This window comes from Pseudopipra pipra, chromosome 5, assembly GCF_036250125.1.
Source record: "Pseudopipra pipra isolate bDixPip1 chromosome 5, bDixPip1.hap1, whole genome shotgun sequence".
In the NCBI taxonomy this organism is placed as follows: Eukaryota; Metazoa; Chordata; class Aves; order Passeriformes; family Pipridae; genus Pseudopipra; species Pseudopipra pipra.
In genome coordinates this window covers 24,762,975-24,787,743 of record NC_087553.1, presented here as the reverse complement: position 1 = coordinate 24,787,743, position 24,769 = coordinate 24,762,975, and the positions used below count along the sequence as shown (strand labels likewise).

General features: G+C 42.7%; 1 protein-coding gene across 4 annotated transcripts in view; it reads right to left on the bottom strand.

Moving 5' to 3' along the window:
* CACNA1I (calcium voltage-gated channel subunit alpha1 I) overlaps positions 1 to 24,541 on the bottom strand; it is an 88,810-nt gene extending 64,269 nt beyond the window's left edge. For 3 of the 4 annotated variants that reach the window (XM_064655143.1, XM_064655144.1, XM_064655145.1), the window contains exons 1-3: positions 24,410 to 24,541; positions 23,307 to 23,440; positions 5,712 to 5,809 (exon numbers count right to left, since the gene is read on the bottom strand). In XM_064655143.1, coding sequence (XP_064511213.1) covers positions 5,712 to 5,809; positions 23,307 to 23,440; positions 24,410 to 24,502 — 325 coding nt within the window. In that variant the 5' untranslated portion in view covers positions 24,503 to 24,541. Of the gene's footprint in view, positions 1 to 5,711; positions 5,810 to 23,306; positions 23,441 to 24,409 lie in introns of those variants that run through there. The other variant, XM_064655146.1, reaches the window with a different exon arrangement.
* Positions 24,542 to 24,769: the final 228 nt, after the last annotated feature.

Here is a 24,769-nt window from a genome sequence, read left to right as displayed (position 1 = left end):
ATTTAGAGAAGTAAATGTCATCACTTTTTCCCCATGCCAAGTGCAGGGTTCATAGCCAGATTGCTCTATCTTAGGCACTGTTACAGCACCAAGCACAGGTAGCTTGGTGTGGAATACAGATTTAAGGCAGGCATATAAATGCAAAACATCTGTTTTTCCAACTCCAGGATTCATCTGCTTTAGACTATTTTTATATTAGTGCTTCGGTCTAGTGAGATGAATGCAGAGCTAAGAGTTAGGAGATGTCAGTTGTATTCTGCTGATGACAATCACTGGGTCTCATTCACCTGGTCTGAAACATGAGAAAGACTGAAATAAAAAATCTTGGTTTATATCTTTAGGATCTTTATATCTTTGAGAAGAAAAGTAGAAAACTCCAGTCTATTTGGACCCATGGAGCTACTATAATTACAATCATTGATAAAGAAAAATGAAACTAGATCAAGATTTTCCTACACAGCACATTTACCAGCAAAAAATATTATTTCATTGAAATAAAAATGATGCAATAGTTATTAAAACATTAAGCAAAAAAGAGGACAAGATGAGAGAAAATCATTTTTATACTAGAATGGTATGATTGAGGATTTTTGATTTTTAAATTTCTTTGTCATGACTAAGTGTAGGAAAAAAATCAAAAAACCAAACACACCACCTAAAATTAGGCAGCATAAGGCCATGTTAAAATGGATTGGAAAAGATTATTTTTGTTGTGACTAAAAATAAACCACATTTAGAAAAAGCAGAACTCCCCACAAATCTGAAATTCTATTTCCTGCACAGCTAGTAATAAACATATAACATATTTCTAATGCTTATAACTCCACATACATATTACTGCACTTACACACCGAGTATTAGCACATGTATACCCTTTCTACTCCATAAAGCTGCTATGCAACACTGCAACAGACTCCTTCAGTTCCATACAGTGTGGTCAGCTGAAATAATCTGCTTCCAAATGATGAATCAGTTCCTAAATTATAAGAGGAAACTGGAAGACATCAAACATAATGCAAGGGCTTTTCTTTGCATAAGGCCAATGCAACAAGAAAGAATAAACTGAAGAAACATTTTCTGCTCCAATGTCAAAAAACTTAATAACAGAAGTGCAAGAAATTCAAATTATCAAAAATGACTCAAAAGCAGGCAGAAATAAAACCAAACCAGCCTCTCCCTCCAGATCTTGTGCCTTGCCATGAGGAGCAATGAAAGAGCTGCAAACAGCAATGTTTCACCTAGCAACCTGACACACAATCACAAAATGATAATAACAACAAATGGATGTGGAATTTCACCCCAAGACTAGGACACAGACATGCCTGGAGTAGAAAGCAACTACCCCTGACAAGATCTAGAGGGTATTTTTTTTCCTTTTTACACTTCTCCAGTGACTTGCAGGGCTTGTCACACCGACTCACTGCCATGGAATCAAATCACGTGCTAATAGGACCAGAACTATCTCTAATTTTTCCCTCACATTTTCAAAAAAGCCCCAAAAGGCTGAGTTCCTGGGGCTGTAATCAAGAATGCAAGAGATAAGAAGGAATGTTGAAGAAGGCGTGATACATATTACAAAACTAGGGCTCCTCATGTTTTCTCTAGTACACTTCAAAGATGACATGAGAATGGAAATGACATGATCAAGTGTGGCAGAACCCCAGGCTTCTTCATTCAGAAGGGAAATCTGTCAATGGTCAGTAGCACATCCTGCTGAGAACTGCAAAAAATGCAATCAGTTGCTTATAACCAGTAGCTAAAGATCAGCTCTAACCCTGACATAAGAAAGTTGGAAATCTAGAAGTGTCTGTGTGTGAGCTCTCATGGAATCATAGAATGGTTTGGGTTGGAAGTGACCTTAAAGATCATCTAGTTCCAGCTCCTCTGCCATGGACAAGAACCACTAGTTCCTCAAAGCCCCCATCCAACCTGGCCTTGAACACTTCCAGGGATGGGGCTTCCCCTGGAAAATCCCATTTTGCTTCCTTTACTTACACAGTGCATCTTAGTTGATTTGAGACTGGAAGGACTCCCAAAGGCAGAGTTTTACAGCCTAATTATGAACTGGGTATAGAATGTCATTCTTAATGGACATTTACCACCTTTTGATTACATTGGATGTCTTTTTCTTCTACTGTCATGATTCAGAGAGTCTATGCATCCTTTACACCATAGATAATGAGCATGGCACACACAAATAGCATTTGTCAGCTCCTTGTGCGATATTGTTTCAAAGCTTCAGAAGTCTCACTGTAAGGAAGGGCTTTCAGTAACATGTTAAGAAATGAGCATGGGTAAGCAGTATTTAGACATACCCAATTTGGGCATTTAAACTTCAGCCTTGCCCACCTGCCAAGAGTATAAAATAAGTTTACTTAACTTATTTAATAGGTGACACTTTTTCCTCTACCATGTTTGCTACTGTTTCCTTAGAAATTCCTTGTGAATTTCCTCTCTTCTAATTTTCTGACATCGTTATTTTTTTTCTGTCATGTAATATGAAATTTCTCTCAAAATTCTCCAGAAATTTTTCACTTCAGTATGTGGACTTTTCAAACACTAGCTAATTGGTAGAGTGTTACTGTTCTTTGGGTGCTAAATAATCTACCCCGACAGACACTTGAGCATTCTTCCACTCATACTGTAATCAGTCAGGTTCCTAATCACTTTGTCCATTCTCCTAATAATAATCTGCCTTTATTCAGTCCACACAACCAGACTTCTCAGTGAAAATCTGTCCCTACCCGGGTTCCCACGTGGAAGCCTTTGAAATGGCCACTGGTGAACACTGGGCCACAATGTCCCATCACAGCCTTTTGGACATGGCTGAATATCTGCCTCTGGGATTAACCCTACCGCCTCTCTCCAGATATCTCACACTCACAACCATGACCTCAATCTCCCTCTACCTCCTTTTGTGTGATTTCCCACTTTCTTTGTTAGCACCTGCAACACCTCCAGCTTCATATCATCAGTACATCTCACTAATAGACTTTCCTCTTACTTCAGATCTGTAATGAAGAACTTTAAAAAGGCATTAAAAAAAGATTTGTGGCCAAAGGTCCCATTAATTATGTTTGCTGTAGCCCACTAGGCACCTTCTTCTAACGCAGCTCCATTTATCACCAGCCTTTGTTTACAGCCTCTTCGCCAGTTTTTAGCCCTCAAGTCATTGCTTCCTCTCCCAGGGAATCCAGTTTGAGTTTGGGTTTGTTTTGTTTTGTTTTGTTTTGTTTTTTAATTAATGACATGATGTCTTTCTTCCAAAACATTCTCTGCATATAACCACAGATTTACATAGCAAGAAAAATACATAAATATTTAACCACAGAGTGGAAATTAAAACAGCATCAATTTCATACAGGTAAAGTTTCATACTGATAAAAGGAGCAGACAGGTAGTGTCATGGCAGGGACAGCTAGAGGAAATTCAATGGCCTGTGCTCTGCAAAGGTCAGGAGAGATGATGAAAAGCATCCCTGGTGCCTCTGCATGCATGGAGCAGGTCCCTGATGGGTCAGTTCTGACGTGGCTCACACTACTCTTCCCTGGGGCATCTCTGGCTGTTCCAGAAGATAAACAGAAATAGAAGAAGGCCTTGATTTTCTGTCAGTCTTTGCTCCTGACCACCAGTGTCCATCAATTAAAATGGCAGACACCTGTAGGAGGTAATTGGATGTCACTCAGGATGTTTCCGCTCTCCATCAGGGTTAAGTCTACCCTGTAACAGGGATCAGTCTCAAAGCAGTCTGAGCACAAACTCATGGGACTCCTGATGAAGCAGGGAGGAAAGGAGGCTGCATAACATGATGGTGTTGCTCTCACATAGCTGGCAGTACGCTTTCTGCAAGGAGCTAGCTTGCCACGCACAACCTCCAGCCTACCCCTCACAGAAAGGGTGCTTCCTGACACTACAGTGCATACCCACTGCCAGGACCAGGACTGGCTCCCAGTCCTCTTCCCCCTCTGAAGAAGGGCCAGAGAGATGAAGACAGGCTGGGGGAATTGTTCTGCTGACAGTCAATAGCCAAAAGCTTGTGTTGACTCCCATCCTTATCACCCCATGATGGACTTGTTATGTTCCTGGGTGTAGTTCTCAGTGCCCCAACCAGCCGCTCTTCTGCCTGGCATCCTCCTGCCATGCTGGGCACAGAGGACTGCGCCTCAGTTTCTCCATCACACCTTTCAGCACTCTCTGCTCACGGCTGTTGCTCAAAGTCAAAAGTGTACCTAGGAAGAGGGACAAGACTCTGTTCTAGAAGGGCTTTGCATGGAACTAGAGACCCTCAAATCCACCTCCACAACATGTTCAGGAAATAAGCGTCATCATGGAAGTGACTTTAGCACAAGGAAAAGCATATGATGCAGACTGGGTCAACTGTGCAAACTCCCTCAGAACTGGAAAAGAAAAAGGAGCATCTGAGCTTGAGAGAAGGATTAGGAGAGCTCTGGTGAGGTCTTAGCCACTGCATACAACCTGATTAGGGAGATTATGGGGAAGAGCAAAGAGACTTCCTACCGTTCTGTAAGACTGAAAAACTTGCAGAAGAAATACCTGAAGTCTCATGGGGCTGCATGTGGGAGCTGCTGCCTTTGCACAGGGAACAGCCAGAAACATCAGAGTGACACGGCAGGCTGAGTGCAGTGCTCTCACAATCCCCTGATCTCAAGGGCATGCATCCTGTCTGCCAGTTCACTTCCATACACCTAGATACAACCACTGAAAAACCTGAGCCACCTGCATGTTTCCTGCAGTTCAATAACAATAGCAATTCTTGCTTACTTGCTTCAGGATTGCAAGGAGAGCACCACTGATGAGAAAAAGAAAAACAAGAGAGACAAAGGAAGGGAAGATGAAGGAAGAAGTTCAGCACCACCGAAAACTTCAAACCATGGTGAAGAGGGTGGTCTCTTCCCCATCCTCTGGGAAGGGAAGATGCAAGGGTTATGAAGGGACCACCTCCACTGTGGGTGCAGTGCACGTGCACAGATATGCCCCAGGGCTACAACATGTCTCTGGTTTAGATGCAGACCTGAGCTGAGGGTTGTATGTCAGACTAGAATGGTGCTGGTGAGCAGCAATTTGGCTACTGACACATCCAGGCTCAGGCACAGGCCTGGCATCCCCATTCCCAGTAGTGCTCAGCCTGGCTCATACACACGCCAGCTCACAGCGGGGATAGTTGGCACAAAAGGGGGAGTGCAAAGCACAAGGCAAGGAGGAAAGAAAAAACAGTCAGTATTACATGACCCTAAGCTGTAATGGCATGAAAATTTTTCAGAGGAGAGGATCTGGAAAACCATGTGAAAGCCTGAGCAAACCAATTCTTCCTGCTTCCCCAAGCTCATCCCTCTTTAGACCTTTCGCACAGCCCTTTTTGAGGCTGAAGACATTGTCAAACCTGCAACGCTCTTCAGTAAAGGGAAGAAAAAAACCACTTTCCTTTACTGCACATTGTTCACTTCCTGTGCCATCAAAATGGCTGTGCACAGAATGCCCATGACCAGATATGCTGGGAAACTCTTGTTTTCCTGCCCATCCTATGACACCTCTTGGCCCTTTGATCGGTGAAAACCTGCACATACCCTGCAGAAGCCTCCACTCATTTTGTACCCGAACCCTGCCTGGAGAACACCACCACATGCAGCCTTATTGGTCATGTACTCTCCAAAAACTGAGCTGAGCAGGTGTGACAGGGAAACATGACTTACTAGGCACACGGTTGATAGCTTTCAGGGGTCTCAGGACACGGACAGTACGGATTGCAGACAAATTAATGTTTTGGAGATCCAGGGAGTACTCCACCATCCTGCAGAAGGGGAGAGAGAGAGAGAAAGAGAGAGAGAGAAAGAGAGAAAAAGAAAGTTTAAAAGAATCCAGAATTTTGGCTTGAGCCACAGATTTATCATTTCTTCTTTGAAGAGTTCCTGGAAGCCATGGGGATGAAGTCTGAGTTTTTGGAAGCAAAATTGGAGTCTCCATTAGCTCTCCGGGAACAAGACCAGAGCCCACAGCTCCTCTGGCAGAAAACACAGTGAGCAGTGAGAACGCACATGATGCAGGCTGGGAGATGTGATAACACGTACCTGCTGTGACCATCAGGAGGGGAAGGAGCTGCATGAAGATGCACTGACAAGAAGCATGTGCTGCTGGTGAGGGCACACACATGGAGTGGCCATTTCACACAAGGCCAGGAAAAGAGGGCTGTGTAGCCAGTTTTGTTGAGTGTTACCTGCAGCACAGTGCGGTGCTCCCCGTGTTCTCCTCATCTCACACTGCAGGATACAGTCCCTGGAGGCAGCTTCAGCTAACCTGTTTTATCTCACCTAGAAAATAACTCTCTTACTTAAAATGGTAACTGCTTTGACTAGGTGGAGAGGCTTCCCCCATACCTGTGAATCACTCCTTTCTGACACCAACCAAAAGGGGAAAAGCCTAATTTTAGGGCATATGCTAGACTTTAGCTTCCCTAACACAACAACCTGCTATCTAAATAACCTCAAAGTGTAAATAGGTGTGACTAATGCATTGGCTTTGCTGTGAGAGCTGCAGGTGCAGGTGACAAAAAGTGACATGGCTCAGCATCCCTTAGCCCAGCGCTTCCCTCCTTGCCAGTATGGCAAATGTCCTGCCTCTTTGAAAGCATGGTGAGAAACCATTACACTAACCATTTACCCTGGCCAGCAGTTTCTACCTGAGGATCTCAAAACGTTTTACATATTTTTGTGAACGTAGGTGCATGAGGCCTCCAGGTGGACATGGGCTGTTGTCACCAGCTTCCCCTGATGTGCAGATGGGATCAAGGGGGTAACAGAGTTGGTGGGTGAAATAGCAGCAGAGTCAGGACAAGGACTGCTTCTACTGAATCTCTTCTCAGACATGAATAATGAAGCTACAAAGCCTCCCATTTCCTTGGCCTTTTAATAAGGCTCAAGAGATAGAGAGGGACTGGGGACACAGCCTTTTGTTACTGCACCCCTTCTCAGAACAAATACATTATAATTTATACAGAAAGACCCACAAGTCAACCTAATATTGACTCAGATCCGTCTGCCGAGGAACCACTGAAAAGTGAATGAGGGAGCCAAAGTGAGACATCAAGAGGGAAATGGGGTACATCTAGTTTGTAAAAAATATCAGGGAGAGGCTTTTAGTGAAATGGACCAGTGCACTGGTCATTCTATTGATTACCCTCCACTGAAGAGGAACTCAAAGAGCTACTGCCTGGTTATCTGTCTGCACCTTTCACAAAGGGGACTTGTCAGAGTGAAAGATTTTCAAACACGATGGGGTAAACCTGTCGAAGTGTTGTGATTACTCTCTCTCATGCTCTCTCTCTTTCTCTCCCTCATTCCTTTCACTCTGTTCTCTCATGCACTTTTAGGGTAATTGCATGCAATAATTTTTCCTCTGAAACACAGTGGCATTCATTTACCTCCCTGGAGCTGTCAGTTCCACATATGCCAAATGCAGAAGGAGAAACAAGGGATTTCATGCAGATAATCAAAATATTCACACCCCAAAAAAATGTAACCTAAAAAAAACCCACCTCAAATCAAGCAGCAATATTCAACTAGCCTACAGAAAGCATTAGTGATAGACACTGATAGAGGCTTAGGATCTATCTGGTCAGATCAAAGTGGGAAGTGGGTATAAAGGAGGAATGCACACAAATATAAATGCATAGACATGACTACAGAACATCATACAAAGGACATACCTGTGTGGTTCAAAGAACCAAGGGCTTTTTGTAAGCACTGACCAACCTTGCTCCAAAAGCATAAAGCAAGATTGCCTCATCAGCTTGCTGTTACTCCTGAATTAGACAGACCTGCTGAAACTTTAGAACTACAGTTATGGACAAAACACCCTATAGACATAGGTGTATTGCTCCTAGGACATGAGCTAACAGCTTTTCACAGCACAGACTTGACATGAAGAGGTAGCTTCACGGCTGAAGGAGTCCCTACACTGCAGTCTGTTACAGGGGGTAGGTATATGCACAGAAACATGAAGGTGTCCAAGCTTGGTGAAGTCCCACAGAACTTTCCTCTCCTAAAAAAATGCATCCACTAGAGCACTGGGTTGAGATCCAATCTCTGAAGGCAAAAAAAATTCTTTTGGGGCAACAGCAGAACAACCTGAAACAGAGTCAAATGCCAAGTAAGCAAATAGTTCAAAATACATTTAATTCCAAAAAGTGGTCTTTTCTGAACTGCAAGGAACCAAATGAGAAGTCCTGAAGAACATGGTGACCCTCACAGAAACTGAACGCAGGGGAAAAGCAACAGGCTGACAAGAAATCAGTGGACAGAGGTGACATCTCTTCTTAGCCTTAACCATGCAAAATTATTTTTAATATAGAACTGCTGTTTACAAACCATTTAAGTTTTGTCCTCTTGTGGCTACAGCCATGTTGCTAGCATTACAATGGGAGTAACCTTAACCAGGTGCACATCATTGCCCTCTCCTAGCTGGAATGAGTTTGCCACCTATGTAGTACAGTCCATGTGTCACTAGAAAATTATTAATCATCAGAGTAGTGACTGTGGGTCCTTTCAGGGCAAGACAAATGCTGTCTTAGCTGCAACTGTGCGGTTCAGACAGCAGCAAGCCAGCCTCCTGCAGCCCTCAGTGACTGCAGATTTGCTATGATTACATTCCAGTATAGCCAGACAAAAAAAGCCGAACAGACAATCACACTGCCAGTGAAAACACCAGGCTGTTCCCAAGGATGGGTTAGAAAAGGGCAACTGCTAAATTTTTCAGAGATCATCTACTAACAAAAATGAACTCAGCCCTAGGAGGCCCCAGGGCTTCAGCTCGATGAACAGACCCCTTCTGCCTACAGTTCTTCCTGAGACCTCCTGATCTTGGCTGTAATAACAGAGAACATCCAGGATGCTTGAATCCCCATGGATGTTATGTCTGTTGTAGTCACGCAAACTGTAACCAAAACAACTCCGATGCAATTCCAGTGTATTTTGTATTAGAGCCTCTTGTTCTTGCATTTTCATTCTTAGTGATGGCTTTAGTATCAGCTACCTTCACACACCTATTTGTGCAAGGCTGGCAGATGACCAAGGTGAAATGAAACTCCATTAAGAAAAAAAAAAACATCTTCTGTATAAGTAAAACTGATAAATTCAAATGTTGCCTCCTTCCTCTAATGAAATGGGATCTCTAAGTGACTCTGCTGGAGTCTGCAGGCATCTGCAGCATTTCGGGGATTGTTAGCCCAGCTCTTTTTGTTATTATCATTCTCCAGCCAGCCCTGCTCCCCACTGCCTGGACACCCTAGACACATAACCCCCTCTAGGTCTGGGCTGCACCCGATCTCCTACTGCCATATATGGAGGTGGCGTTGGGTTGACAGAGAGTCAAAAGGGATTATCGCAAAAAGTGATCAGTCAGCAACTGGCAGCACATTTATGCCAGGAAGTTCACGTTTGCTGTGTCTGTGTCTAAAGATCTTGCAATGGTGAATCAGGTGTACTGTGCTTATTTGGACTCTCAGGCAGGCACTCAACCCTCAGTGCTTGGATCCTTATCATGCCAGCAACCTGCAGAACCCCACGTTTGCTCAGTGTTTGTAAACCAAGAGCAAGGAGCATTACAGCTAGCACAAAATGTTTGCCTCCTTATTGAACTCCAGGAGATTTCCAGGCTCCTTGTTCTTGCTTTGTAGCAGCTCAGTGCCACGGGCAAGGGTAATCCCCACCTCCTGACTACCCTTCATCTAGTTCTCCCACCTTTATTGGCTGCTTAAAGCACATCTTGTTTGTAAACACCTTAGCTTCTTTAACATCCAGGGGCAGTCAGGCAAAGTCTAGGATGCGGGAGAAATTAAAAAAAAAAAGCCCATGCTGGTTGTGAGTCCTTTCCCTTTATCATGAGGGGGCAGGGTGGAATGCATCTCTTCTGAGGGAAACAACACCTCATTTCTGGCACCACTAAAGTATTCTGTGGCCTCTGGTGTGGGTGGACGAGTGGAGGGACAGGTTCAGAAGCTTAAACTATGCAGAAACTCCTGATCTGTGATGGAATTTGAGTGCTGAGCTGTCAAGATAATTGAATATATACAATAATTTACTTCTTCCCTCGCTGGAGATTTTCTTCTTTGAAACTTTCTATATGAAACTCTTCTAGAAGGAGAGGGGATTGACACGTCCACTGTGCCAACATCACACAGCTCAAGACTGATGCATGTTGGGAACACTGTCAGGATAGGAAATGGGATAGGGACACCAGTTGCATGTATGGGGTTCATCCTGCAGAAGCCGGGAGATGCCTGGCAGGGAACACCTTTCCACTCAAGCTCTGCCTCCCTCCCTACTCTCAAGGTATCCCACCTGTTTCCTATCCTCTCTCTCTCTCTACATCACTCTGATTCACACCTGCCTGCAACATTTCCACTTTGCAATTTAATCTTTCATCTTAATTTACAGTTTTGCCACTTGTCCCTTGACTTTCCTTCAGATTTTTTCACTTTTCCTCATATCCTTCAATTCCCTTCCCAATCCATTATTTTCTTTTCCATCTTCATCTTTATTCTTTTTGTCCCTTTCCGTACTGATCATCTTTCTGCTTTCTCCTCCAACTTAGTCTCTGCCTTGTTGATAAACTTTAGCCTACGTCCAGGTACGTCTGCTCAGCTGAGCACACAATAGACCTCAGGTTAAAGACAGGTGAGACCAAGCTAGCGCAGGGAGCAAGTGAGCAATTTGTTAGCACATTGACCCTGTCCAGAAAGTATCTGGTCTCCTATAGCTCCGCCCCAGGCCAAGCCACTGGAGTAGACAGCAAGTACACAGGGATGAGGGGGCGTGCAAACCACTGGCTTACAAACCTTCAGTGCTCATGAGGCCTCAACAACAGCAGAATAGCTTCATCAGCTACAGCCTGGAATTTTGCTCCTCTGTACCTGTGAGCTCAAGCGTGGGCTTGGATCTGTCTTGGCACTCAGGAAGAGCAGTGCTCACTGTCCAACAGCAGAAATGCATGGCCAGAGTGGCTCTGTGCCAGACACAGGAGAGCAGACTGACCAGCAGGACAGAGGAATAAAAACTAACGCTATTTAAAATAGAGATTATGAAAAACACGTAAGGAGTCCAGAAAATTCAGACTTTATCTTGCTGCACATGAAACCCAAGATAATGTAGCTATGCAATGCCTGGCTACCTGCTACCTCACAATTACATTCAATGAAATCCATTATTAAAACACTTCAAACATTACCATTTACATTTTCATATTTACATCTCCTTATACCTTTATTAAACACTCATTAACTTTCCTAATCTTAGCTTCTGAACTTCTGTTTGCTAAAAATTAGAAGCCAAGAAACAGTATTTAAAATGTATAATGGAAGCATTCATGAAAAATACCAAGGCAGTATTTTTCTTATGACACAAAGCCAATATGTTTTGTCAAATTCAAAAGCTACCTAATTCCCCTTCTCTGATAGAAGTTTTCAATTGAAATCTAATTAACTGCAGTCTAATCAATTCATATTTCTTTGTCAAATAAATTTGAGGTTGGCACTGAATCCAAAAACTTTAAGGCTGTGACTTCCTAGCTGTAATTTTGGACTTGCTGTGAGTGTCTGTGGGAAGTGAAGCTTTTCCTGCCTGTGGACTTTTATTTGGTTCTTACATCTATGAGTATCTGATACGAACAAGGCAGAAGACTTTAATTGCTCTCTGCTCTGAATTCCTTCAGCTTTTCAGCTATGTCAGGGGTCTAAGACTGACATGCACCTATGCCATGACTAGATGGGATTTAATCGATGTCTTCTGTGTACAAGAATATGCCTTTCCATCCTTGTCTCCTTGATTCAGCCATCAAATTTTACAAACTAATTTCTACCACTTCAAAAAACATAGGATGCATAAGAAAAACATAAGACTAAGTCTGTCAGCTTTCCCTATCTGAATTTTTTATTCAGATATCTATGCCAAAAGTTGGAGCTGGCGTCTTTCCGTTTACCAAAATGTCCACCCCCTTGATAGATGAGCCATCCTACAGCTCAAATCTCCCACCTGCAGTTTGTGGGGTGGTAGGAGACTGATTTACCCCTAAATACTTCCACTTCTGTCATACACATCAGGATGAGAAGTAGGTCCTGCTACCTTTGTTCTGGCTTCAAAGACTATGGCTACAACACAAAGAAGGAGCAAAGTCCGTACTCCTAATGGTCCTGCATCTCCACTGTTATGTTATTGAGCCATTCTGATGAAAAGAAATTTAAAAGCATGTGCATCACTAGATCCACACAGCCCTGGGTCTTTTGTGGCTGGAGGTGTAGCAATGTGTGGGGAACGTGGAGAACAGGGCTGGCTAGGCTCCCTCAGAAGCTCTATGAGCTGAATCTCTGGTGTTCCAAGGGAGGGCAGGCAGTAAAATCCGCTTTCTGGTGTCCACAACTGCCTGGATAGTGGAGACTATCTGCATTGGAGTAACAGCAAGGAGGCAGGAGGAAGAGCACAGAGCTGAAGAGGTAGAGCATGGGGCATGTGTGACGTCCAAGACACTTCCAGTCATCGCTTGCTAAGGTTGGATATGCCTGAGTTTGTACACAAGGAGAGCAGGGCATGAATCCAATCTCTTGTAAACCCATCTGGACATTTTAAAAGCAGAGCCAGGAGATTTTGATGAGGTCTGCCCAGATGCTGGGCAAGAGAGGAGGGCTACTGCTTCCACTCTGAGTCTGCAGCTACAGGATGCACATGTACTAGTGGATGCAAACTTGCCTGCCCAGCAGGACCTATTTTTTTAAGATTGCTGCACCATGCCTGCCCTTCTCCTTTCCAACCAGAGCCACATCCTCACTTTTCTTAAAGGTCCTGGGGGCTGTGGTAAAAGTTAGACTCTTTCTAGGTGTCCCTTTTCCCCTGGTCAGTTTTGAGTCGTGGCCTGTGCTCCCATTGCCTTTACTTGCTCACAGCTGCAAGAAAGCAGAACATGTCCTGGTACATTGGGAATGGGCAGCGGCAAGACTGCATGGACTGTGCTAAGCACATGAAGCCCTCAAGTCACATCAGGGCTGCAGTCATTCATGGATGACTCCTTAAAAGTGTTGTCTTCATGGATGCTCTGACTCCCAACTAATGGGTTATTCGGACCTGATTTTTTGCTATATGGACGTTGGTTGCTCCATGGTGCAGGAGGCATAGGGCTGCCAGGCAGTCCCCAGTACTGACCCTGCTGTCAGATCACTTGAGATATACTGGAAGAGCAAACTGTGCATTTGGCCCCATTTTGCACAGTTTGGTGCCTCTAGGGCCAGGCTTCAAAATCCATCCTAAACAGCTGATTTGAACTCCTTTCAACACCTACCATAGAAAGAACAGAATAACATCATATGGGGTGTGGCCAGACATTACACAGTAGGCCTCCAAATTGCTCTGCAAACCACAGTGTACTAAGCTAAGTAGTCCTGCTTATCTCTTTTAAATTTAGAGCTCATTACGCTGCAAAATGACAACTCTCTGCTGACATAAAAGCTGAAAGATAAGTGAAGAAAAAAAATCCCTTGCTAGTAAAACAAGGACTGCAAAAATTATACCCTTTTTTCCCCTTTATAAAAAATAATAATAATAAAGAGAGTATAATTCTGTTAGTAAAAAGACATTTCCTCAGGGAATGTTAGATCAATTGCTAATTACACAGTCAGCTCCAGAGCTGTGATGCTTTGTATTCTTAAAAAAAATAACCTGCAACTGTCCCCCCTTCCAGTGCAAAATATATTTTTTTTTTTATTTTTTTTTTTTATTGCTGTGCAAGCAAAAGATGCTGAAAGCTTCCAGAGCCTGTGAGCCTGGTCCCTTGCTGCCTGGAATGTGATTATTTCACACCCTGGAACACTCAGATTTCTCTCCAAACTGTGTACTAGGAGAAAATGTCAGAGTTTCTTAATAGTTTCAGAGACATGATACAAAAAGACATAAGCAGGTTTTCACACTGTGATAAGAAAGCCAGAAGGAGTCGCTGAGCTCAGATGACTGAATACGAATGATGGGGCCTCACTTTTAAAAATCAAGAGTCAGAACACAGGCTCTGAGCTCTGTATTTCATTGCTTAGAGAAGGAAAAAAAAAAGAAAAAAGAAAAAGAAAAAAGAATGTCTGCATTTGGTCCTGTGAGCCTGCTGGTTTTGCTTTGTTCTTCTGGGTTTTAGGCTTTTTGGGTTTTTTTACGTGTGTTTTGTTTTTTTAAATAAACCTAACATTCACAGAGTAGGGAATTAGCTTTTAGGAAGGCAAAAAAATCAGAGGCAATAATTGAGAACTACACATTACACAGAGAGGGTACCACTCCCTCCTTCTTTTCTGGTATGATTCATTTCATTTTGATGACTGCTTTCATTTCAATATGTTGCACATCTAGCAATAGTTTTACTAGGAGAAAGCAAATGAAATAATTAGTATCATTAAGGATGGAAAAAGAGTGCATGTTGGAGGGAAGGGCTGTTCTACTGATATTTCTACCCTTGGTTAAGATGCTATTTAGCCTGCTGCTTGCTGATTTCCATCTTTATCTGATCACTACTTGAAACACCTAATTGCTATATTTATTACAGTTTTCTTTAACTTGCCATAATTTTATAGAAACTTTCATTTGGCGAAGAGTGTTAGCTAACTAAGATTTTCTGTGCATTCTGCTGTTTACACTGCTGCTAATAAGTATTTAATGATCTGAGATTTTGAAGTCATAACTATGCAAATTCTGGCCAGGTCCCTGAAGAACCATAGTTAATTAAAAGCAAAGAAAAAGTAGAAGACTGGCAACACACTCCCCCATCTTGTGAGATTAAGGCCAATCAGTGTGTTTCAGGCTAAGCGGCATCTTCCCAGCATGGAAGGGCATCACGCAGAGACAATTTTGTTTCCTGGGAACAGGTGGGCATTGAAGGCTTGGAGGCTGGTTCCTCACATCCTTCAGAGATCTCCCTTTCCTGGACTGAAATGTGGAGGATGAACTTGGAGTCATAAGTGCTTTCCATGCAAGGACACAGTTGGTGTTCAGAGGTACACACAGTGATGCTGCACAGATTTGAAAAGAGTTTGGATGGGTGAATTTGGGGACCATCATCACTGCAAGTTTATGGAAAGGATGCATTACCTAAGGAATTATGGGAAGCAGAAATCAAGGACAGTAGATAACTATCAGAAAAAGAAAGTAAAAATAATACCTCGGTTAATATCAATACTTTCCAGGCTCCCAGTGTGGAAGCTGCACAAAGCACTCCTGAAGAAGCAACTAGCCAAAAGGCAGAGGGAGTGAGAAGAAATGTTCTGCTCAATCTAAGGGACTATCAGGTTTGCCTGAGATCTTCAGCTGGATAAAGATGCCAGAAAATCCTCTCCGAAGGCTGCGTAACTACTCAGAAAGGATGCTTTGGAAAAGAAATGAAGATATTAGGAGAGCTGTGCTGCCATACTATAAGTGATATGAAATTTAGAAAGCAAATTTAGGAAGGTTTTCCAGACCGGAAGGACAGTATTTAACCATGCTGATGTGTTTTGAAACTAATAGTTTTTCTTATCATGGCAGATGTACTACACATTATAGACTTAGATTTATGTCCATTTTTGAAGAAGGTGGACAAGAAATATTCAACTGAGCTCCTTAGTGGCACATTCTGGACAATAGGCAAAAAAGGTGACGGAGGAATCTGGTGATAAACTGCTGGCTTGACCAGCCACATAGGGCATGAGACTTGCAAAGCACTGGGCTAATCCTGTGCAGAAATATTAACCAGCATTTCATTAGAAGAATAATTAGGTTTTGGAGAACTGAGAGACACCAGTCAGGAGATTGTTAAATGAAAGAACAAAGGGGAAAGTGATGAAATTGGAAAAAAAGTTGGTTCTACAGAACCTCCATATCAAGAACAAAACTAATCAAGGCACTAAAAGATGTAAAGAGGAGAAAAACAGTGTCGTCTATACACCAGTGCCAGGGGCCCGAGTAATAAAGAGAATAAGAATTGTCCATTTTATGAACATAAACAGCCTAAATGACATTAGGGTAGCCTGCTGGGAAAATCTACATGAAAGGAATATTAAAATCAAGGATTTTAACCTAGCTAGGGAGGCTCGAGTGGACAGAAAGGGAGGGGGAGTAACATACTCTGTCAAAAATGGCATTTTCTAGAACAGAATCAGTGACTATTTGGAAATGAGTACTTATGGATTAATTTTCTGCCATATAAAGTACAGAATTCCTCCTGGCTGAGAAATGGAGCCTCATAAAATTCAACAGATGAATACAAGGTCCTGCATCTGTGCTGAACTGACCTGCTGGACAAGGATTGATGGATTGTGGTGCTGCTGAAAAGGACCTGTTAGTCCTGGGGGACAGCAGGTGACACACAGTCCGTGCAAGGGGGGCTGATGATATACCGAGCTGCACCAACAGGAGTGCAGCTGGTAGATGAGGGAGGGATTATCCCCTTTACTTTGCACTTGGTAGACCACATCTAGAATAGTGTGCTGACTTTTGGCCCTCTAACAAAAGAAAGGTGTTGATAAACTGGAGCAAGTTCAGTGGAGAGTCACCGAGGTGCTCAAGGGTTGGAGCATTTGGTTGGTGAGGAGACGCTGAAGGGTGGGGGTTTGTTCAACTTGGAGAGGAGACGATTTTGGTGGGACTTAACAACAGTTCCTTGATACCTGTTAGGCAGTCACTAAGGAGATTAAGCCAGAATCTTCACAGTGTTACATGGCAGGAGAACAAGACACAATAGACATAAATCCAAAGAGGGAAAGGAGGTTCAAACTACTTACAGTATACATCAGCACTGGGGCTGGGGTGAGGAAAGATGGGACAATCTCCATCTGTGGTGGTTTTCAAGACTTGACTGGACAACTCTGAGCAACAACTTGAGTTTGCTGTTGACCCTCCTTCAAACAAGAAGATTGGACTCGAGACTCCACAAGGTCCTTTCCAACCCTGATTACCTATGATCCTCTGAATGCAATTGGGTATGTCCAGATCACACTGAAAAACAGACTGACTAGCTTCTCTTGATATTGGTCTATAAATCATAGAAGAAAAGCATTCTCTTCATCCATCTCTAAGAGCTGAATTTGGGCAATGCACTGTGGGTATCTAAATCTCATTGCAAGTTCCCAGCCTTACAACTCACAGACAACTGCATTCAAGGATGGAAGATATAGAGATTGTCTTTTAAGTGCTTTCGTTTTAACAAAAAATTTATTAAAGGACTTAAACACTTGGTTACATATGTTATGTACAAATCGAGTAAGATCATCAAAGTACTAGATATATTCTGTGGATTAGAGATCATAGAATCGTAGAATAGATTGGGTTGGAAAAGACCTCCAAGATCATCAAGTCCAACCCCTGATCCAACTCCAATTACTATATCAAGGTACTAAGGGCCACGTCCAATCTCTTTTTAAAAACCTCCAGGGATGGTGAATCCACCACCTCTCTGGGTAGGCCGTTCCAATGCCTGATAACCCTCTCTGTAAAGAATTTCTTCCTAACATCTAACATAAACCTCCCCTGGTAGAGCTTGAGCCCATGTCCCCTTGTCCTATTGTTGGTTGCCTGGGAGAAGAGACCAACCCCCGCCTGGCTATAACCTCCCTTCAGGTAGTTGAAGAGAGTGATGAGGTCGCCTCTAAGCCTTCTCTTCTCCAGACTAAACAACCCCAGCTCCCTCAGCCTCTCCTCATAGGACTTGTGCTCAAGTCCCTTCACCAGCCTCGTTGCTCATGAAATTGAAACGACATAGAAACAGCCCTAGAAACACAGAGTCATTTAGGTTGGTTAAAAACTTTAAGATCATTGAGTCCAACCGTTAATCCAGCGCTGCCAAGTCCAACACTACATCACGAGCCAGTCACATCTACACATCTTTTAAACACCTCCAGGCATCAAACCAGACAGACTTCAATTCATGACATGTGCATGACAGTCAAGCAGTGTTTAGGAATATTTATCAGGTATCCAAGAAGCTTTAAGAGAGACATGAAAGGCAAACAGGCTAAAAAAACAGTACAACATAAGGGAAAGCAAAAGCAGCAACATAATAGCAGGAGAAGGGAAGTTAATACCAGTGAATATAAATTAGGAGATAGAAATTGTAGAAAAATTGTAATAGAACTGAATGAGCACATAAAACCGTACAAGTTAATCCCTGGAACAAGAAAACAGAATTGTCATGAACAGTGTAAAAAAGTAGAAAATGTCAATTAAAAAAAAGTTCTGTGGGGAAGGTCAGATGAAATATGTACACCATAGATCATAATGAGCTAATTTCAGCTCCAGCTGTGATCAAATATTTTAGGCTGTACCTAAATAGAGACATTGTAAGATAAGCAAGCCTGGAGAATTTGTTTGCAAAAGATTTTTTAAAAAGGCCAGAAAAGATCTGGACCAGTACTGATGATTTTTGATTAGACTCAGAAAACTGGGAAAGCATCCAAGGGTTGAAGGAATTCTAATGTTGCACCAGTACACAGTGATCTCAATAGGCTGACTGGACTGATGCTCATCACAATACAGTAATAAAATCGCCAATATGCTGCTTTGATAGATTATGGATTAAAAGTGGATAATAAAATTAACCATAATCAACACAAGTTTAAGGAAAAATAGACATCAAACTAATATGCTATAATTTTTTACGAGATTACAAGTCTAGTTCACACGAGTAATTATGTTGATATGGCCGGAATGATATGAAATCATCATGACATACATTAGCTGGAGACAAAAACCTGGCTAAGTAATGGACTCCACATGCAACACTAAATGGGAACTCATTTGTGCGCAGATGTACTTCTGTAATGCACAATTCTTGCCACTCTGTTCTTTATTTATTTATCACAACCTGACAGAAAACTAAAAAAAGTCACTGGTGGATTTTGCAGTTGAAGCATATTTTTGGGAGAAGACAAAAGAAATGAAGAGGACAAGTCAGTGATAGAAAAGCATGAACTGCTTTGGAAATGCAAATAATACACGTTCCAGTATTCCAATGCGAAAAAATGAAACCAACATATATCTGGGGACAAAGTTTCCTGTTCCTACTAATTGGAAGGTTTTTTTCTCTCTTCAGAAGAGGAGACAGGAAAAAAACCCCAACGAATAAAGCTTGAGCCAATGAAGAAAGCAGCTGAATTAATTGATAGGGAGATGCCATAAATGACTGGATGGGATACCGCAATACTTGGCTGTAGGAACCAGGAAATTTTGGGCTGGAATGGAGAGACGATATTACCGCCAAAGGCACTGGAGCAGTTACAGAGAGTACTGTGTCTTGTTCTGATATCCACCACTTTTAAAAGCTGCTTAAGAACACTGAAAAAATATCTCAAAATGCCGGGATAACCAACATACCATTCCTCTCATCAGAGGCAAGGTCAGGTTGAGATTTGACCGCAGCATGAAATCTACATGGCAAACTCCACAGCAATAATGGGGAGAGGTAAAGACGGCATTCTCTGAAAGGCAGACCAGCCTCTCCTTAGCCATTGGACTCTAAGCAACAAGTAGTTAAGGAAAGATTTTGGGCATATTTTGGGGACACACTCGTAACCACAGTCATGCCCTCTAGCAATGTAGTGAAGTCCTCTCCCCCTTAACCTACCTATGTACCTACCTACCTATTTACACAAGTAAATTGTATACCAGGACATGTTCTAGGAATGCCACAGAAGAGGACAAAGACAGACAAAATTCCCACCATAGACGGTTAATTACAGCACTTGGTTCATGAGAGGCAGAACAACCACTCCCTCTGTGGAACTCATGCCCTCAAGGCCAGGGGGACACTTGAGCCAGTGACATAAAGGGATGATGTCTCCCTTCCTAGAGGAACAGTGGCATCATCTCCAATCACACTTGAACACAACTGTCTCACAGAAGGGTGAGTAGGAGAAATTGCTCACTCTTTTATTGCTGGAGAACTGCCTGATTTAAAAAGTTGATGAGTATGGGCCCAAAAATAAGTGACTCTTCCCTTAAATTCACACACATATAGACTCTGGCTGACATTTCCAATGTGATTAGTGTTCGCATTATCTCAACTTTCAACACGTAGCAGGCTCTCAACTTTAGGAAGCTGCCCTCTGAAGTTGCCTCAGATCAAGCTCTTCAAATGCACCCATCACTGTGGGAAACAAATGATGACAGACAAGACCTAATCACAAATGCAGGGGAAGAGGGACTCCCACCAGGACAGCTGGTGATGAGCACAGTCTTCTTGAAATGCCTGGGAACTTGCAACCTCCTGTCACCAACAAGCAGTTGGAACGGGAGTATTGACAAGCTGAATCTGCAGCCCTGGTTGTTTGTGCACACAAGGGCATTGACATTCTTTAAACCAAATTGCCTTGCATGGTTTTAGGAGCTCTGAGAGGAACAATGAGGTAGAGCATTGACTTACAACTGTTGTTTTGGGTTTTTTCTAATCCTTTAATTAAAAAACCTGTTGAAGGTGGTTGGGGGAAGGAGTGTTTGAGAGTGGAGAAAGTTCTGATGATGTCATCTCCTATTGCCATGGAAACTGAACAGTTTTAGTCACAGTGGAGTCTTCCTGCTTGAGCTGCTGGGTTGTGTGGGGAGCAGAGGCAAGCAGGGCAGGGGCACATTAGGGAATTCAGGTAACTAAAACTATAGCTTTTGGCTTTACAAGGAAGTGAGGAAAAAACTACAAATTATTGCCTGAATACATTGCTTATGTAGCCAAAACACCATCTTGGGCAATAGCAGCAATTGTTGTTATGCTCTTTGATAAAACCTACCGTCGTGCAGTGAGCCAGAGGGAGATATCTCAGCTGCCTGGGAATGACCGGCAGAATGGTCCCTTGCCTGCACTTCACTTTTCCATGCTACAGCTTATTCTTCCAGCCTTTGCTGCCTTGGTGTTCATTTGGAAAGGGAGAAGGGAGAAGAATGGGCTGGGAAGTACAGTCCTTGTTCTTGAAACTGAGAGAAGCTGCGTGTACTCTAGGCTGGGCATTACTTCCCAACACCACGGACATTTTCTTAAGAGTGAAGTTTATCACCTCCCTTGCAGAAAATGAGAATCTAAGACCATGAAAAGGATAAAGCTCTTAGAGAAAACTGATTAGTCTCTGATCAAGATCTAACTTGCTGGCATGGAGAAAACGTATAAGACCTAATGCAGGCTGTCCTCTCTGAGTCAGAACGCTAAGGCAGCATCTGGACCAACATAAGCTGAAGCCATGATCCAGGTGTGGAATCAATAAAGATAAAGCTTGGGGCTTACATTTCAAGTTAAATAAAAGCCTACAGTACATAAGGGCAAGTTTAAGCCTTGGATTTGATTTAAATGAATTAATAACCACAAGCTTTTTTAACTCGAAATACATTATATAGTCATTAGTTCTATATAACTAAATGGAAAAATCTTTCTTTAGCAGAAGTCTTTTGAGATCAGATATTCTAATGAGATTGCTATCATTTCAGCCTGACACCTCATGAGGACAATTGCATAGATATCAGGAAACAAATTTCTTTCCGTTTTGGACCTGAACTGAAAAGTCCTCCACACTGATTATTTTATATCTAAGAAGTTGATACTAAGTCTCTTTGGCATTGAAAAGAGTTCAGATATGAGCTTTTTTTTCTAGTACTGCTATCAGATGCACAAAAGAGCCTCTCTCTCCTCAAAATTCTGCCAGCAGTGGCGACTGAAGGAAATATGTAAATCAAATATTCTCCCTTCTTGTCTATGTAGTGTGGATTTCACTTATTTTCTACATGAAGTACTTGAGCTCGCCCTCTTTCATTTAACATTGTCCCACTGATTTCATCATCTCTTCAGACAGCATCACTCACATACCATGCTTGCAGAGACACCAGGCAGAGTAAGACCTTGAGTTCCCAAGCCTTTTACTTCATATGCTGGTGCTCCTGTGCCCACCTAGAGCAGAGTCTTTCTCCCAACACACCGCAGCATATCACCCACGCAGAGGAGCACCATGGGGTCCCATGTCCCCTTTTCAAGCATACCAGTTCTTCCCTTTCTTCCTCAAAGGCTGCTCTGCTAGGGTCTTGCTTTCACTGCATCCAGTTTCCAGCAATTTTGCCAACAGGAGTTCAGACTAGAACATACAATGATCTGGCTTTTCTCATCGCCATGAGCTTTAACTTTAGCTCACAGTCCTCGTGTCAGGCCATTTAAAACCAGACACTAATCGCAGCAAGCTCAGCCACAAGAAAGGTCTTCCTATCTCACACATATTGTGTTAATTCAGAAAAGACTACAGCTTTCATCTACCTGTCCTCCTTTCATGCACTACCTGGCCCAGAATCAGCCTTCAAACTTTTACAACTGCACTGAGTTTGAAACTCTCTGCTCCTCCCAGAAGCAAACAATTATAAGCCCCTCTAGAGAGAATGACTTTCAAGCCTTGCTGTAGAAGAACTGTGTCAAAAGCAAATATAAAGACAGTGCTGCTCCACACCACAGGGGAAAACTCTGCAAAGTAAGCTCGAAATCACTGCTAGCTCAGTCAGCAATACTTGCACTTCCAGACAACGGTGGATGCTAGTAATTCCTCACTGTGAGGAAGAGAAAAGTGAGGGTTTCTCTCTGAAAGATATTTGCTTTTTTACAGTGAGAACAGCAATATTACATATTTATTTCTGACCTTTTTTTTTATTGTTATTATACCACAAGGCATTCTAATTGAAAATTATAATTCCAATAAAGCACATCCCACTGATATCAGAAATGGACATTTTGCTGTGATTCAAAAGGCAAATCCTGATAGACTTTCCACTTCATATATGCAGAGGGGCAAATCAGAGCTTCACCATAGCAACTTTTCTGTAAAAAACACTCTAATGTCAGCTTGTCCTGATAGTAGTGTGGATAACCCTGGTGCAGTACAATAGCAAAAAGCCCATAGTAACAAAAATTACATTCCTACCTTTGAAACTGCTGGAAACAGAAACATTAGCTTCAGTTTGGTTCTGGTAAAGGTTACACCTCTTCTACTCAGACATTTTAAAAACAAACCAAAAAAACCCCAGAAAAGTTTCTGGGTTAGCTCTTCAGCTGGTACAAATTAACACCCTCTGCTGAAGTTGTGCTAGACAGATGGCTTCACATCAGCTGGGGAGCTACCTTGTCTACTCTTTCTTCCATAGACTGCTAACCCCAGCATGCCTGATTCCAGTTTGGCAGATGTACTGGAGTAGCACCAGAGTAGAAACTTCCCTTCAGTTACATCATTTCTGTTTTATGCAAGAATCTAGTAAACACAGAACAAATAAACCCAGAAAATATCAACCTACCCAGCCATGACAATGAAGAAATCCAGGCGGTTCCAGGTATCTCCAAGGTAACACTTCTTGCCGAAGATCCCCAGGGCAACCATTTTTAAGACCATTTCCATGGCAAAGAAGATGAAGATGAAATCATCAAATACCTGCCAAACAGAAACCCAAGAGCACATCTGATAAGCGTTCCCAGCCTTTGACTTTAAAACCCAGAATGCACATAAATACAAATTTAAGTACTTCTGAAAATGAGTTAGAAGGGCTGGAAAAGCTTCTCCCATGCAGCCTGGCATCACAGCTTCCTGCTGCTCAAGTTTGCAGAAGGTTTCTGTAGCTTCTTTTTCCCCTATAGGTGAAATAATTGATGCAGACTCAGAGACTCCTTAAACAGACTTGAAAGGAGGTGTTGGCTCAGCACCAGCAGGTCCAAATCCAGCCAGGAAAACACTGTTCTTCTGAGGTCCCCCAGGATGGGCTCCTCATCACCCTGCTGCAAATAGCTGAGCTGAGGACATAGTGCAGCTTCATGCAGAGTCTGAATAGCACATACTAATCACAGATAAAACCTTCAGATATCTGAAGGTCTTAGTCACAACAATACTATGAATGACACCCTTTGCTGTCACCTTCTCTTTGGGGAAGCAGCAAGCACAGCTAGCTGGATGTACTCATGGCCCTTCTAAGCATTCCTCTTATTTCCTCTTCCTTTGAGCATCCTAAATGCCACAGTACTTGTTGAATCAGTAATACTCTTGGCTCCTCAGCAGAGCAGTGAATGCAATGGGGGCTGCTGTTCTCTCCTGCCTGCCTCTTGCTGGCTGAACTCTGAGCTATATATCTTGTAACTGTCTACATCAGGAAACTCCTGCTTACGTGCAGGATCCGGAGGATTAGCAGCTGTTCTGTATTGCATGGTCACAGGTAGACTTCATTCTCTTTCTCACCCCATTCCTCTCCTCAAAGCAAGCTTTTGTCACTTTACAACAGGATAGCTTACTGCCAGGGACAATCTTGCCAACCTCTCTGGGAAGGTATTGCCCACACGCTGAAGGAAAGCATGCGTGAAAATTTGTGACTTGGACCGAAGCACCATCACAACAAGAAGGAAGACCGCTTACCTGCAAGATTTTACACCTGTCAGAAAGGCAGTCCATATCCTCACATGGCTGGTACATTCCCAGGGTAACGCAGTTTAGCAAAATCACCATCATGCTGACACACTCGAACCAGGTGGAAAAGAGTCAAGGAAAACTGCAAAAGCATCATGACTGAGACAAGCTTGCTCTAGGCTTGGGGTAGCAAAATAGGAAGATTAAGGGAAAGAAGTGTTGGAAGGCTGATTCATTACATTCTTACATTTCCCCCCCCTCAGTTCATCTCTACTCCACTCCTTGATTAAGCCAAAACTCTTTTAAAAAAGGGAAAGTAGAGGTAGCACAGAAGGCCTAAGGCATTTATACAAGTCAAATTATTGCTAT